General features: G+C 46.2%; 1 protein-coding gene and 1 long non-coding RNA gene across 8 annotated transcripts in view; one reads left to right on the forward strand and one right to left on the reverse strand.

Annotated features, from left to right (window-relative positions):
* Positions 1-4701, forward strand: LOC136313699 (uncharacterized). Of its 3 annotated transcripts, none has more exons than XR_010727169.1 (5): positions 1-117; positions 2276-2394; positions 3482-3677; positions 4055-4146; positions 4227-4701. It is a non-coding gene; the product is annotated as an uncharacterized lncRNA (long non-coding RNA). The 3 variants fall into 3 exon arrangements; XR_010727167.1 differs by having other exon boundaries at positions 3465-3677; positions 4227-4699; XR_010727168.1 differs by having other exon boundaries at positions 3465-3677; positions 4087-4146; positions 4227-4698.
* Positions 3671-13779, reverse strand: part of CES5A (carboxylesterase 5A) — a 25152-nt gene continuing 15043 nt past the window's right edge. For 4 of the 5 annotated variants that reach the window (XM_066244224.1, XM_066244225.1, XM_066244221.1 and 1 more), the window contains 4 exons: positions 12141-12288; positions 6518-6667; positions 4008-4080; positions 3671-3917 (listed from right to left, as the gene is read on the reverse strand). In XM_066244224.1, coding sequence (XP_066100321.1) covers positions 3686-3917; positions 4008-4080; positions 6518-6667; positions 12141-12288 — 603 coding nt within the window. In that variant the 3' untranslated portion in view covers positions 3671-3685. The remainder of the gene's footprint in view (positions 3918-4007; positions 4081-6517; positions 6668-12140; positions 12289-13779) is intronic. The other variant, XM_066244222.1, reaches the window with a different exon arrangement.

Genomic DNA, 13779 nt, shown 5'->3' on the forward strand with positions numbered 1-13779 from the left:
GGAATAGGGAGCCAGAGGGGAAGGGACGCCTTTCTGCCCATCTGAGGCAGGTTCCTAGGCTGGAAGGACAAACACTAGGAAAGAAAAACACAGCCAGCCCCAACCTCTGCTCTGCTCGTGAGTTATTTCCGCCTGACTTCTCAGGCGATAGACTACTTTCTCGCCTTCCAAATGTTACAGGGAGAAAGGACAAGGATAGACAGTATTGGTTTGTAATTTAACTATTTTGACTGGTGTTTTCTTCCTTCCAAGTTCTACTCTATCCCATCGCAACCACTCAAGCCTCCGAGGGGAGGGAAGCAGGTTTTTCCCCCCTTTTATGATGCTTCCCTCTGCTGGAAATTAGGAAATTCACAGGCAAAGATATCTGGTCTGGTTCTGGAGTTTTTTGTTTGGGTTTGATTTAGTGATTCTGATCTAGTGTTTAGAGATTCTTTGGGTTGGGGGAGAAGATTTTCTGTAAAAAAGTTAATATTTAATTTACAATTAGGAAGTCAAATATTTTGTTTTTGCGATTAGTAGAAAGCAGAGGTGGTTGTGTAATACATGTACTGGTGTTTCCCATGAATATCAAGTGTTGTGACTCTTTGGGGAAGTGAATTTTAAGAACATAAGGGTGATTTTAAAAGTGCCTGGCCTTTGACCCTGTCCATCTTCTCCTGTAAATCCAGATGCTAGAAATAATTTTAATAACTAAAAGTACTCATTCCCAAAGTTGCTCATCGAATTATGCCCACAAACGTGCAGGAGCAGGCTAGTGGCTAAAGAGATCGCGCTGTGTTCACGACAGGCAGACATACAAGCTGATTTTAGAAGTCCAATGCGCTATCCATTGCACTACGGAGCCACCTACAAGCTGATTTTTAAAGACCCTTTGGCAACTTGGAATATGCCTAAGCCACGCTGTTACTACCGAGTAATTCTGAATCGGGAATGTTCACCGAGTGCCTAAAAACAGAAAATATAGATTTCCAGGCCCCTGAATTTTCTGCTTCAGATGACCTGGGGTATGGCTTGGGCATTGGAATTTTGAGAAAGTCTTCCAAGTTAATCTCCTAATCGTATCCCTAAAAGAAAACCCTGAGTTAAATGAAGAAATTGGGATGCTGAGTGGCATTTCTATTTCAACCTTAATTCAGTAACACATCTGATTGCACACGGACAGGAACAAGGAGGGAAGAGGGCCCCGTCTCTGGATGATTTGGAAATAAGCTCTCTCTTGCAAGACATCTACCAAAATCAGAACCACATTTGAGGAGGCTGGGACTATGAGCCGTATAGAAATAAGATGTGTACTGTCATTTAATATGACAGTATTTTAAAAATGAGTTGAGTGTTTTCTAGCAGTTAGTTTACTGAGATGTCAATGTAGAAACTAGCCTCCCGCCACTGCGGATGCAACTGAAGTTCCAGCGTGCTTCCGTGTGGCTCCGCCCCTCTCCTTAGAGCCCTGAAGCGGCCCAAGCATCACGGACCCGCCCCTCCCGCAACCACCTTCGCAGGAGACCCTCAGCAGCTCAGGCTCAGATAGATGCTGAGGGAGGCAAGCGGCCCAGCGGGAAGAGTCCTGCTCTGGAGAGACGAGAGACTCGGGATCTGGTTTTGACCTGCCGCTAACCTTCTAAGGGGTCTTAGGGGAATCCCTTCACCTTCTCAGATGACTGCAGGGGTCTAATCTTAAAAACACCTTCAAAGGTCAGATAATATCAGGGAGTAAAAAAGGCCAGGCACGAGACTAAGGGGAATGGTGAGGACTGTGGAAAGTTGAGAGCCCGTGCCTTTGTAACTGTGTGTGTGTGTGGGGGGGTCACTCCTCAGTTCCTGCTGATGGCCCTGTCAGGGTCGCCGAGCACAGGGGAGCAGGCTGTGCACTGCACAAGGGCACTCCTTCAGAGGTGGGGTCGCTCACATCACAGATGTAGTTCTTTACCGACTACAGTTTCCCGGAGGATGTCTGCAGAGGCTCCTGAGGAAAGGACGCCCCCTATCTGGCACAAAGGCGCTGCATGCGCCGTCGGAACCCTGGTGACTATGTGAGAACGTAGCTCCAATGTTGCCCGTCACCTTTTAATTTTTTTCTGGAGAAGCTGGACACATGGCTATTAATGTGAGCGTCCCCAAATTTTAAAATTAGTTGGAAACTGATTCCAAAACATTTCTGACCTTAGGGGAGTTAAAGAAAACACTTCTGGGTCCCGGAATCAGACTCTGAGTTGAGATCGCTGACCCAGGGGAACCCTCAGTCACTGATTTCTGAGACATCCTCTTATCCTAGGCACGTCATGCGTAACCTGGAAGCCATTGCAAAGAAAAATGACTACCCTGGACCCTGATGTCAGGAGATAATAGAGATTATGTGGATATAAAAAGTGAAAATGCACCCTTTGAGTGAAGGTCTGTACAATTCTCCCTGTCCATCATCTGGTTCATTTCAATCCATCCTGTCTTACTCTGTTATCTTTCCAGCCACTACCTCCTAAGACTTCAAGCTAGAGTAGGTTCTCTTAGAATGCCTTACTTTCACTGAGTGAACTTAACAGACGCACATGATTAGATAGTCACTTGTGTGAATGTCCGCATCCTGTTGATCTGCTCACTGTGGGGAGCAGAGCGTGTGTTGGATCCCCGTGGTATTCCAGTTTGGGGGGGTGCCGGATGCACAGCAGACGCCCACTGGAGATTTACTGGATGATGGGTTAGTGTCAACCGCATCAGGTAAACATAAACATCTTTACTCCTTGGTGTCTGTGACCTGACCTTGTTGCATGAGGTTTGCCTTCTGGGTTCCTGCCCTTAGAGCCGGGGTAGTCAACCTTTTGATACCTACCGCCCACTTTTGTATCTCTGTTAGTAGTAAAATATTCTAACCTCCCACTGGTTCCTCAGTAATGGTGATTTATAAAGTAGGGAAGTAACTTTACTTTATAAAATTTATAAAGCAGAGTTACAGCAAGTTAAAGCATATAATAATAATTACAAGTACTTTATGTCAGATTTTCACTAAGTTTGGCAGAATAAATCTTTATAAAACAACTTACTATAGTTAAATCTATCTTTTTATTTATACTTTGGTTGCTCCGCTACCACCCACCATTAAAGCTGGAATGCCCACTAGTGGGTGGCAGGGACCAGGTTGACCACCACTGCCTTAGAGGATGCCTGGTTTCTATCCCTGGGAAGAAGGCTTTCTGGCTTGTCTCCCTCCCCCACTGAGCGAAAGAAGGAGCCCGGCGCTAGCCAGTGATGTTCAGGACATCCATGCTTGGCTTGTGGCCGAAACCTGCCTGGACTGGGGTTGGGAGACTCGCGTTGCACGTCACACAAACAGACACCTTCTCTGACAGACACGCCACTTCATCTTGGATGTCTGAGGCTGGGGAGAAGGGGGTAGTTTTCAGCCCAGAATTGAATTCTATTCCCTGTACGTAGTTTCCATTCTGCTTTTATTTCATGTGCATGACAAGATCATGTTTATGCCAAGGAGCAGGCCAGCCCTCCTGCAGACGGACGGAACTAATCTGGTAGCCTGCACGGCAAACTGCACTTTCTTGATGTTGAAAAGAATTTCCTGAGGACCAGCTCAAGCAGCTGATTCCAGCAAGTAGCTAAACCCAGAATGAAGCCGGTGATGGCGGGAGAAATTGCGGTAGGAGACGGGAAACCAAATTCACACACGGGTAAGTTCTCAGTGAGCCAGAGAGAAAAAGAAAGGCAGGAGCAGGGAAAGGAAGGTTAAGGAGGAAGGAGGACCGCGGCGCTCTCCGGAAGTGGACATGATCACAGGGACGGTCTTCGTCCAAAACGCCACCGCCGGCGCTTTCAGCCTCTGTCCCACGCTCTGCTTCAAGGCCAGCTGCATGTAGCGCTCCTGCTGAGTGTAGGCTGGCCACTGAGGCAGGTTTTTCCCATTCGGATTCCTGGGAGGGAGAGAGTACAGAAATGGGGTGAGCTTTCTCCACCCTCAAACAGCAGGGAGGTTGGGGGGGAGGGGCCTGAGGCCGACTCACCCGGTCCGAGCGAAGTTGGCCCAGTATTTCATCATCTTCCTGCTCAGCGACTTCTCCTCCATGGTGGCCCCTTCTGCAGGACAGAATCACAAAACCTGGCTCCCACAACGACCTGCCAGAAGCCCTTGGGGCCCCACAGGTGATGAATGCCTTTCACATCTCTCCTCTGTTGGGTCCTCACTGGCCTGCCAGACCATGTTTCTCATTTTGTATTTGCAGATGCTGAGGCCCAGAGCCCCTGTGTCTTCCCCAGGAAGTCACGGCTTCCAAATGGTGGAGGCTGAACACCCATCTTCCTGTGCACCTGCTGCTCTGCCAGCCGGTCCCCTGAGGCTCCAAGTTCCATGGGGCACAGAGACCGTCCACCTTTCTCTCTCTCTTTCTCTCGTTCTCTCTCCTCCCTGAATTATTGTATTTTTTTATTTGAAAAAGTAATGCTCAAAGCATGTTGCTCAAAGTATAAAACCAAAAATGCAGAAAGAGTGTCTAATAAACATTAGTTTCCTTCCCATCTCTTCTCCCCCACTGTTCCTGGCCTCAGAGGCAACCCGAGCTACCAGCTGCCTAGGCCCCCTCTCTCCAAAGGCAGGCTAGACAAGTGCCAGGGCGCGGGCGGGCACGTTCCTGCACACACAGGAGTATAATGGACACGGGCTTGGCATCTCTGCTTTTGCTAAAATTCTATCTAGGCGACAATTCCACAAGGTCACCCATGAAACGTCCATTTATTATCACTTATTGTTATATATGTTATATATATATATATATATATATATATGTATGTATATGTGTGTGTGAGTGTGTGTGTGTGTGTGTGTGTGTGTGTGTGTATCTCTCTGTATGCAATTATATAAGCATATACTTCGGGTACCCAGTTCTCTACTGATGGGTCTTTACATTATTTCCAACCCTTTGATGGTAAAAGCAATGCTCTAGTGCAGTGGTCCCCAACCTGTTTTGGGCCATGGACCGGTTTAATGTCAGAAAATATTTTCACGGACTGGCCTTTAGGGTGGGATGGATAAATGTATCACAAGACCGAGACAAGCGTCAAGAGTGAGTCTTAGATAGATGTAACAGAGGGAATCTGGTCATTTTTTAAAAATAAAACATCGTTCAGACTTAAATATAAATAAAACAAAAATAATATAAGTTATTTATTCTTTCTCTGCGGACCAGTACCAAATGGCCCACGGACCGGTACCGGTTTGCGGCCCGGGGGTTGGGGACCACTGCTCTAGTGGACAGGAAAAAAAATTGTGCACAAAGAAAGACAACAAAACCCCAGATGTTGAATGGCTGGGCTGAGACCATACGCATTTCAGATTTCACAGTTTTCCACTCAGACACCAGGCTGGCGGACTCCCCATGCCTGCTCCAGCAATTGTGTAAGACACGTTGTTCTTCCCAACCTCAGCCAGTGAACAAGGATCCCCCAGTCAAGGCAAGTCTGCAGACCACTTGTCACGAGGGAGGGTGGGTGGCTTTGAATGTTTTAAAAGCCACTGTGTTTGTCTCGCCACAAACTGTCTATTTATATCTGTTACCCAGTGTTCAACTGAGGTGTTTATTTTCGTATTGATTTTCACATTGGACACACAGGTCATTCATTTCTCTTCCAGTTTGGAGAGTCCGTGGACCCATCAAATAGTCCCGGCGTGGTCACGGTTGCCGAGTAATAGCAATAGTATCACTCACTGTGTGCTTATGAGAATTATTTCACCTAATCCCCACGACAACCTAGGAGGTAGTTATTATCTGTACTATAAGAAGAGAATGAATAAATGAAATGCTAAATAAACCACAGGGCACACTTATACTCTAGACGAGAGGCTCTGTCCTCCTTGTCAAGAGGTCAGCATGAACTGGCCAAGAGCCTGCATTGTGCCATTTCTTAAAACTAAATATCTTAGTGATAGTTTCCGTGTGTAGTCACTATAGCGTTTTCTATTGAGAACCTCGTTTGAATGGCTTATTATTGTAGGCGCTGAACAGCTCGTAAATTCAAGAATAAACGAGCTAGCCTCGGTAGTAACAGTTCACAAGCATCTGTATTAGATCGCCTGGATCCAGACCACGTCAAGTAGGGGTTATGAAAAATGCGGTTCTTGTCTTTGAAAGCCCTGGGTGTAGCCCCATGGGAGGTCTGGAAAGGGTAGGGAGGTTGAGGCCAGCGGTCAGAGAGATGGAAGAAAGTGGTTCTAGTTTGTTTTCTTTTTTAAATTACATTGCACGAGTGCCCCCAAGTGCCCACCCCTTTAGGCTTTAGTACAAAGGGGAACGCTCATGAGGCCAATGTTGGCAGCTCTTCTTCATCCTGGGTTGTAAAAATACGAGTAGGGGGCATCTTCCAGGGGAGGGTCAGGTGTGTAAACCACAGACCAAACGAGAGAGTTACGACTTGTTTTGGGACGGGCGAGGGGCTTCTCGCAAACGGTGGAGAGTCGCATCTGCTGCCCAGCTCACCTACTAAGGGTTGCCGAGCAGGAACCCCCGGGCCAGCTCCTTACCGAACATGACTACATCACCCTTCAGGAAGGCACCTCCGAAGACAAAGCGGATCTCATCCGTGTGGTCGGCTTTGACGAAATCAGGCCTGCTGTCCTGGAAGCAGTGGGCCCGGTGCTGGAACTCGTAGAAGTAAACAGGTGCGCCCGCATCTGCAGAGAGGAGAGAAGGAGGCCATGGCAGGCACCCTTGCAGGGGAAGCCCATGCCAGGCACCCTCGCAGTGGGGAGTCCGTGCCAGGCACCCTTGCAGGGGGAGCCCGGCTGGCCCTGCATCTCCACTCCTCTGTGCTGGGTTCGCAGGTCCGGGGGAGCCCGGCTGGCCCTGCATCCCCACTCCTCTGTGCTGGGTTCGCAGGTCCGGGGGAGCCCGGCTGGCCCTGCATCCCTACTCCTCTGTGCTGGGTTTGCAGGTCCGGGGGAGCCCGGCTGGCCCTGCATCCCCACTCCTCTGTGCTGGGTTCGCAGGTCCATGGGGAGGGGCGGCCCCGATTCAAGAAGTGACCCAAACAAAGCTCAGGTCCCTCTTCCTTATTGGAGACTGTCCTGACCTGCTCCAGAGGCACTCACACCCTGGTGACAAAGAACTCACCATCCCTCAGGGCAGCCTGAGAGGGCAAGAATTCTACTTTAAAAAAAAAAAGAAGAAGAAGAAGCCCTTCCTACTGATCCAAGTGACTTCCTCTCACTGACCTGGTCCAAATGCCTAAGAAAAACAGAACTAAGTTACTCCCTGCTTCCAAGATGCTCCGCGTCTTATTGTACATTTCTTCACCTCTTTATACTGAAGGTCTTTGCCCTCTAACTCCCCCCCCTTTCTCTGAATCATCATTTTTTCTCTACTGGATAGGGGCACTCATGCTTGCAAAGTCTCCCATTAAAGCACACAGACAAACACACATGTGTACAGACAGGCATATTCATGCACACACGTACACGTGAACGGGCAAACACAAACATCTTGGTCTTGGTCTCATTCTCGCCTTCAGTTACCGGCTGATTTCTCTCGCTCCCTTCTAGCAAGACCTCCCAATCCAGTTATGATCTCTGCTTCCTCCCCTCTCCTTTTGTCTTTTCACTGCGGTCTCATTTATGGACAATAAGAAGCACAGATTTCAAATGTGCGGTTTGATGAGTTTTTATACATGATGTGTATACACATTCACATAACCACTACCCTGGTCAGGATACACAGTATTTTCATCACCCTAGAAAGTTCCTTGTGTCTCTTTGTGGTCACTCTACCAAGATTCTGATCACCATAGATCAATTTTGCCTGCTCTTGACCTCCGTGAGAGGGAACAACACAATATGTATTGTTTTGTGTCTGGCTTCTTTTTCTCCGCATAATGCTTCTGATATTCACCCATGGTGCTGTGTGTATCAGTAGCCAATACCTTTGCATCCCAAGTCATTTATCTATTCATCTGACGATGGCCATTTGGGTTTGTTCCAGCGTGGGGCTATTACGATTAAAGCTGCTACGGAGAACCACAGGCCAGTCTTTTATATGAACACATGCTCTCACTTCGCGTCAGTGAATACCTAGGGGCAGGGGGGCTGAGTGAAAGATCGGGCGGTTGTTTAACTTTACAAGACACTGGCAGTTTTCCAGAGTGGCCGCACCATTTTCCATCCCCAGCAGAGCAGAAGACCGCTCTGAACACTCCGCCTCTGTGGCAGCACGTGGTCTGGTCTGTGCTCTGATGTTAGCCATTCCAGCAGGTATAAGTGGTCTTACCTCACTGTGCGTTTACTCTGTCTTTCCCTGGTGACTGACGTGGAGCCTCTTTTCCTGTGCTTTTTGCTTTGCACATATCTGCTTTTGTGAAGTGTCTTTTCAAGCCCTTCGCCCATTTGTAATTGGATCTTTGTGCATTTTGGAAAATACACATAACATAAAATTCACCACTTTCACCATTTCAAAGTGTGGAAGTCAGTGGCTTTAAGCACATTCCGGATGCTGGGCAGCCATCACCACCAGGTCCAGAACATTTTCAGCCCCCCCAAAACAGAAACCACAGACCAGCTGAGCAGACCCTCCTCATTGGCCCTTCTGCTCCCCCCAGAAACCTTATGTTTCTATGGATTTGCCTATTTTAGACATTTCATATAAATGGAATTATACATGTGACCTTTTGCATCTGGCTTCTGTCACTTAACGTGTTCAAGGGTCATCTGTATCACAGCATGTATCAGTACCTCTTTTCTCTTTACGGCCAAAAACTAATCCACTGTGTGCAGAGACCACGCTTGGTTTGTCCGTTCACTGGTGATGCGCAGTGGGGTTGCTGCCACTTCCTGCTTACTCTGATAAGGTTACTGTGAACATTCATGGACAGTTTTGTTTGGCCGTCTGTTTGCATTGCTTGGGTATGTCCCTAGGAGTGGAATTGCTGGGTTAGATGGTAACTCGATGTTTAGCTTTCGGAGGAACAACCAAGCTGCTTTCTACAATGGGCTCGCCATTTTCCATTCCTATCAGCAGCCTGTGGAGGTTCCCGGTTGTCCATGTTCTCAATGGTTCTGCCATTTACTGGTTTTTTGTTCCTTTGCTTTCCGTTGTTGTTGTTGTTGTTCTTTTATTATAGCCTCCCTAGTGGTTGTAACGTGGTATCTCATTATGATTATGATTGGCATTTCCTAGTGACTAATAATGTTGAGTATCTTTTCGTGTGCTTATAGTCATATGCATATCTTCTTTGGAGAAATGTTCATCCAAAGCTTTATTCATTTTTTAGTTGTTTTTTTTGTTGTTGTTCAGTTATAAGAGTTCTTTATAAATTCTGAATAAAAAGCCCTTATCTGATCTATGCTTTGCAAATATTTTCTCATATCACGAGGGTCGTACCTTCACTTTTTTTATGCTGTCCTTTGATACACGATAGTTTCTCATTTTGATGAAGTCCGGTTTATCTATTTTGCTTCTTGTTCGATTTTGCTTTTGGTGCTATACCTAAGAATCTGTTGCCAAATCTGAGGTCCTGGAAATTTACTCCTATGTTTTCTTTTAAGATATTTACAGTTGTGGCTCTTATATTCAGGGCTTTGATCCATTTGAGATAATTTTTATATATGGTGTGAGGTAAGGGTCCAACTTCATTCTTTTGCATGTGGCTATTTGTCCCAGCACCATTTGTTGAAAAGACTATTCTTTCCCCCATTAAATGGTTGTGGCAACTTTGTCTAAATAATCAACCATAGGTATATAGGGTTATTTCTGGACTTTCAGTTCTATTGCATTCTTTAGACTTTTCTACACATAAGATCATGTCATCTGTGAATATAGTTTTGCTTTTCTTTTCTTTTCTTCCCCCAATTTGGATATCTCTTCATTTCTTTTTCTTATCTAATTGCCTTGGCTAGAACTGCTGGTACCAGATTAAGTAGAAGTGGTGAGATATCAGCTGTGGGTTATTCATAGAAGTTCTTTACCAAGTTGAGAAAGTCTCCTTCTATTTCTAGTTTTTATAGTGTTTTCATCATGAATGTGTGTTGAATTTTGTGAATTTTTTTTCCCTGCATCTATTAAGGTAACCATGTGTTTTTTCTTTATTCTCTTACAATGGTATGTTACACTGATTGCTTTACATATGGTGAACCATCCTTATATTCCTGGGGTAAATTCTAGTACACCATAGTGTAAAATTCCCTTTAATATGCTGCTAGACTCAGTTCTATAGTATTTTGTTGAGGAAATTTGCAGATTTTGTTCTGTAGTGTTTCTTATGATGTCTTTGTCTGGTTTACTATCAGGGTAATACTGGCCTCATAGAATGAGTTAGGAAATGTTCTCTTTCACTTTTTGGAAGATCGCTTTTAGTCTTTTTGATAATTTGTTACAATTCACCGACAAAGCCAAGTAGCCCTTGAATTTCCTTTGTTGATAAGTGTTTGCTTATTGATTCAATGTTTTTATTTGTTATACATATATTCATATTTTCTATTCCTTATTCAGTTGGTTCTGGTAATTTGTGTGTTTCTAGGAATTTCCAAATTTCACCTAAGTTGTTGCCATACAATTGTTCATAGTGTTCTCTTATAATTCTTTTATTTCTGTCATTTCTGTAGTAATGTCCTTACATTAATTCCTAAATTTAGTAGTTTGAGCTTTCATTCTTCTAGATTAGTCTTGTTAAAAGTTTGTCAATTTTGTTGATTTTTTTTAAAGAACCAGCTTTTGAGTTCATCCATTCTTTTTATTAATTTTCTATTCTTTATTTAATTGATCTCTGCTCTAATTTCTAGCATATGTTTCCTTCTGTTTGCTCTGGGTTTACTTTGCTCTTCTTAAGGTGAAAGTTTATTGATTTGAGATCCTTCTTCTTCTCCTTCTCCTCATTCTCCTCCTTCTTCTTTGCTTACAAACACCAGAAGTTTATTGCTCACACTTCTGGAGACTGGAAATCTGAGATGAGGGCCAGCATGGCAGGTAAGTTCCCTCTTCTGCATTGTAGACCTCCTTATCGCATGCTCACATGGGGAAAGGAAGACCTTCTTTTCTTTTTAATGTACATCTTAATGTAATAAAATTTCCTCTAAGTCAGTGGTTCTCAACCTTTCTAATGCCGTGACCCCGCAATACAGTTCCTCATGTTGCGGTGACCCCAAATCAAAAAATAATTTTGGTGGCTACTTCATAACTGTAATTTTGCTACAGTTATGATTTGGAATGTAAATACTTGATATGCATTATGTGTTTTCCGATGGCTTTAGGCGACCCCGCCGGGGTTGCGACCCACAGGTTGAGAACCACTGCTCTAAGTATTGCTTTCAATGTATTCGATATGCTTCAGTATGTTGTGTTCTTGTTATTCATCTCAAAGTATTTTCCTATTTCCCTTGTGATTTCTTCTTTGACCTATTGATTATTTAAGAGTGTGTGGTTTAAAACCTTCTGTGTATCAAAGCACACTTATCAATCAAGTAAAAAGGCAGTCCACACTCGGAGAAAATACTTGCAAATCAAATATCTGATAAGGGATCCATATTTATAATATATAAAGAACTCCTAAAACTCAACAACAAAACAAATAACTGAATTCAAAAATGGGCAAAGAACTTGAACAAACACTTCTCCTAAAATACATGCAAATGACCAACAGGTATATGAAGAGAGATGCTCAACATTACCAACATCACTAACCATTACGGCAGGGGTCCCCAAACTTTTTACACAGGGGGCCAGTTCACTGTCCCTCAGACCGTTGGAGGGCTGGACTATAAAAAAAAAACTATGAACAAATCCCTATGCACACTGCACATATCTTATTTTAAAGTAAAAAAACAAAACGGGAACAAATACAATATTTAAAATAAAGAACAAGTAAATTTAAATCAACAAACTGACTAGTATTTCAATGGGAACTATGCTCCTCTCACTGACCACCAATGAAAGAGGTGCCCCTTCCGGAAGTGCAGTGGGGGCTGGATAAATGGCCTCAGGGGGCCACATGCGGCCCGCGGGCCGTAGTTTGGGGACCCCTGCATTAGGGAAATGATAATCGTAACCAGGATGATACCACTTCACAGTCATGAATAGAATGGCTATTATGTTTCTTTCTTTATGCATAGAAAATAACAACTGTTGGTGAGGGAGGAACGGAGGGGTGGCTCAGGGACTTACCTCTGTGATTTTGAGCAGTGAGCAGCCCAGGGACCACAAAGAACACGTCACCAAACAAGTCCAGTAAACGATTCCGTATTTCAAACGGGGATTGCTCGTCCTGGAAGTATTGAATAGCCACGAGCGGTAAGTACTTGGTGGGGATGCGCTGTAAAAGACCACGGTCACAGGACATCCAGGTCAATGACAATAGCCCACATGTGAAGTGTGTGCCTGTGCAGGCACGATCCTGCGTGCTTCCCGTACACTGTCTCTCTGAACCCACACAGCAACCCCATGGCACAAGTATGAGAGTGAGTCCTCATTTCACAGATGAGGGAACTGAGGCTTAGTGAAGTTAAGTGGTTTGTCCAAACTGGTGGAATCACGATGCTTTCACAAATCTACCTGCATCTAATCCCATGCTCAACAGTATGCACGCTGCCCTGAAACTGTCCACAAACTGTCACCACTGGGCAGACCTGCTGCGTCATCAGCAGGACCTAGTGCTTGGTAAAAATAGGGGGGGGGTGTCTCTTGTTCAGAATATACAAGAATTTCAAGGTGGTGCCAATAGGACAGCCAACCAAGTGTAGAGCCCTTCTGAGCATAAGGCCCTTGTTGACTACACAGGTCACACAGGCGTGAAGCTGGCCCTGCTCCTGGTACCAGCACTGTCTCCAGGCCTTTAACATAGATCTAAGCTAGCTGGCCTCTTTGAGTTCCCTCACCAACCAAAAAATGGGCCGCTCAGAAGATGACGTGAGATGAGACGTGGAAGTCTCGCAGGTGGGTACGGAGCAGGCCTTCCGTCCTGTGGTCCCCGAGACCCACGGCCACGTCCTTTAGCAGGGCATTCTGTGCTCCCTCTGACCTGGTTCCAGGCTGTCTCCCCCGTCCATGTGCAATCCCACAATGTGCCCCAAGCACAAACGCTGGAATGTGGAAGGTAAATCCACGAAGGGCCAGGCTCTGCCATCGTGGCGATGGTCTCAGGGGCTTGGTACCCTGGAGAATGCTGGGGCAGCTGTACACCTCAGAGCGCCAGCGCTAATGCAGAGACACAGCCCTCTGAGGGTTTCTCCGGGGCCTGGGGGCACCGTGTACCACAGCAGGGCGCACTGCTCGGGTTTGTCCGCCGGGTCCTGCAAAGGCCGACCGCTCTGGATCAGGCCCAGGGCAGTGCGGGCTCTGCAGTGGGGGCTCTGCAGTGCGGGCTTTGCAGTGGGGGCTCTGCAGCAGGGCCAGGCTCTGGTGCGAGTGCACCCCACCTGGACCTATGACCAGCAGACACTCAGTGCTCAGAGTGCCCCCGGTGGGTACAGACGCTGGGTGGAGCCTCTGGCGAGCCAAACAGGGCAGTCACCCGGCAGACCTGGCACCGAGAGCAAGGCCATGCCATCTGCATCCGGGAACAACTGACCCATTGAAAAGCACCTCCCGCCGTGCTGAGCCCAGGGGGACTGCACGCTCTTCTGGTCCTCCGGCCTCTTCCACACACCCTACCTCCCAGTCTTGGGACCTGCCTCAAGATACCTCCTGCTCAAATATTCCCCTTCCCTGAAACCCAGATCAATGGCTTTTCCTCCCTGGGGTCATCTGCAACCCAGCCTGAGAGAGCCCACTCTCTCCTACTTATATTTTAAATCTCCCTCAAACT

Source organism: Saccopteryx bilineata, chromosome 9 (assembly GCF_036850765.1).
Source record: "Saccopteryx bilineata isolate mSacBil1 chromosome 9, mSacBil1_pri_phased_curated, whole genome shotgun sequence".
NCBI classification, from domain to species: Eukaryota; Metazoa; Chordata; class Mammalia; order Chiroptera; family Emballonuridae; genus Saccopteryx; species Saccopteryx bilineata.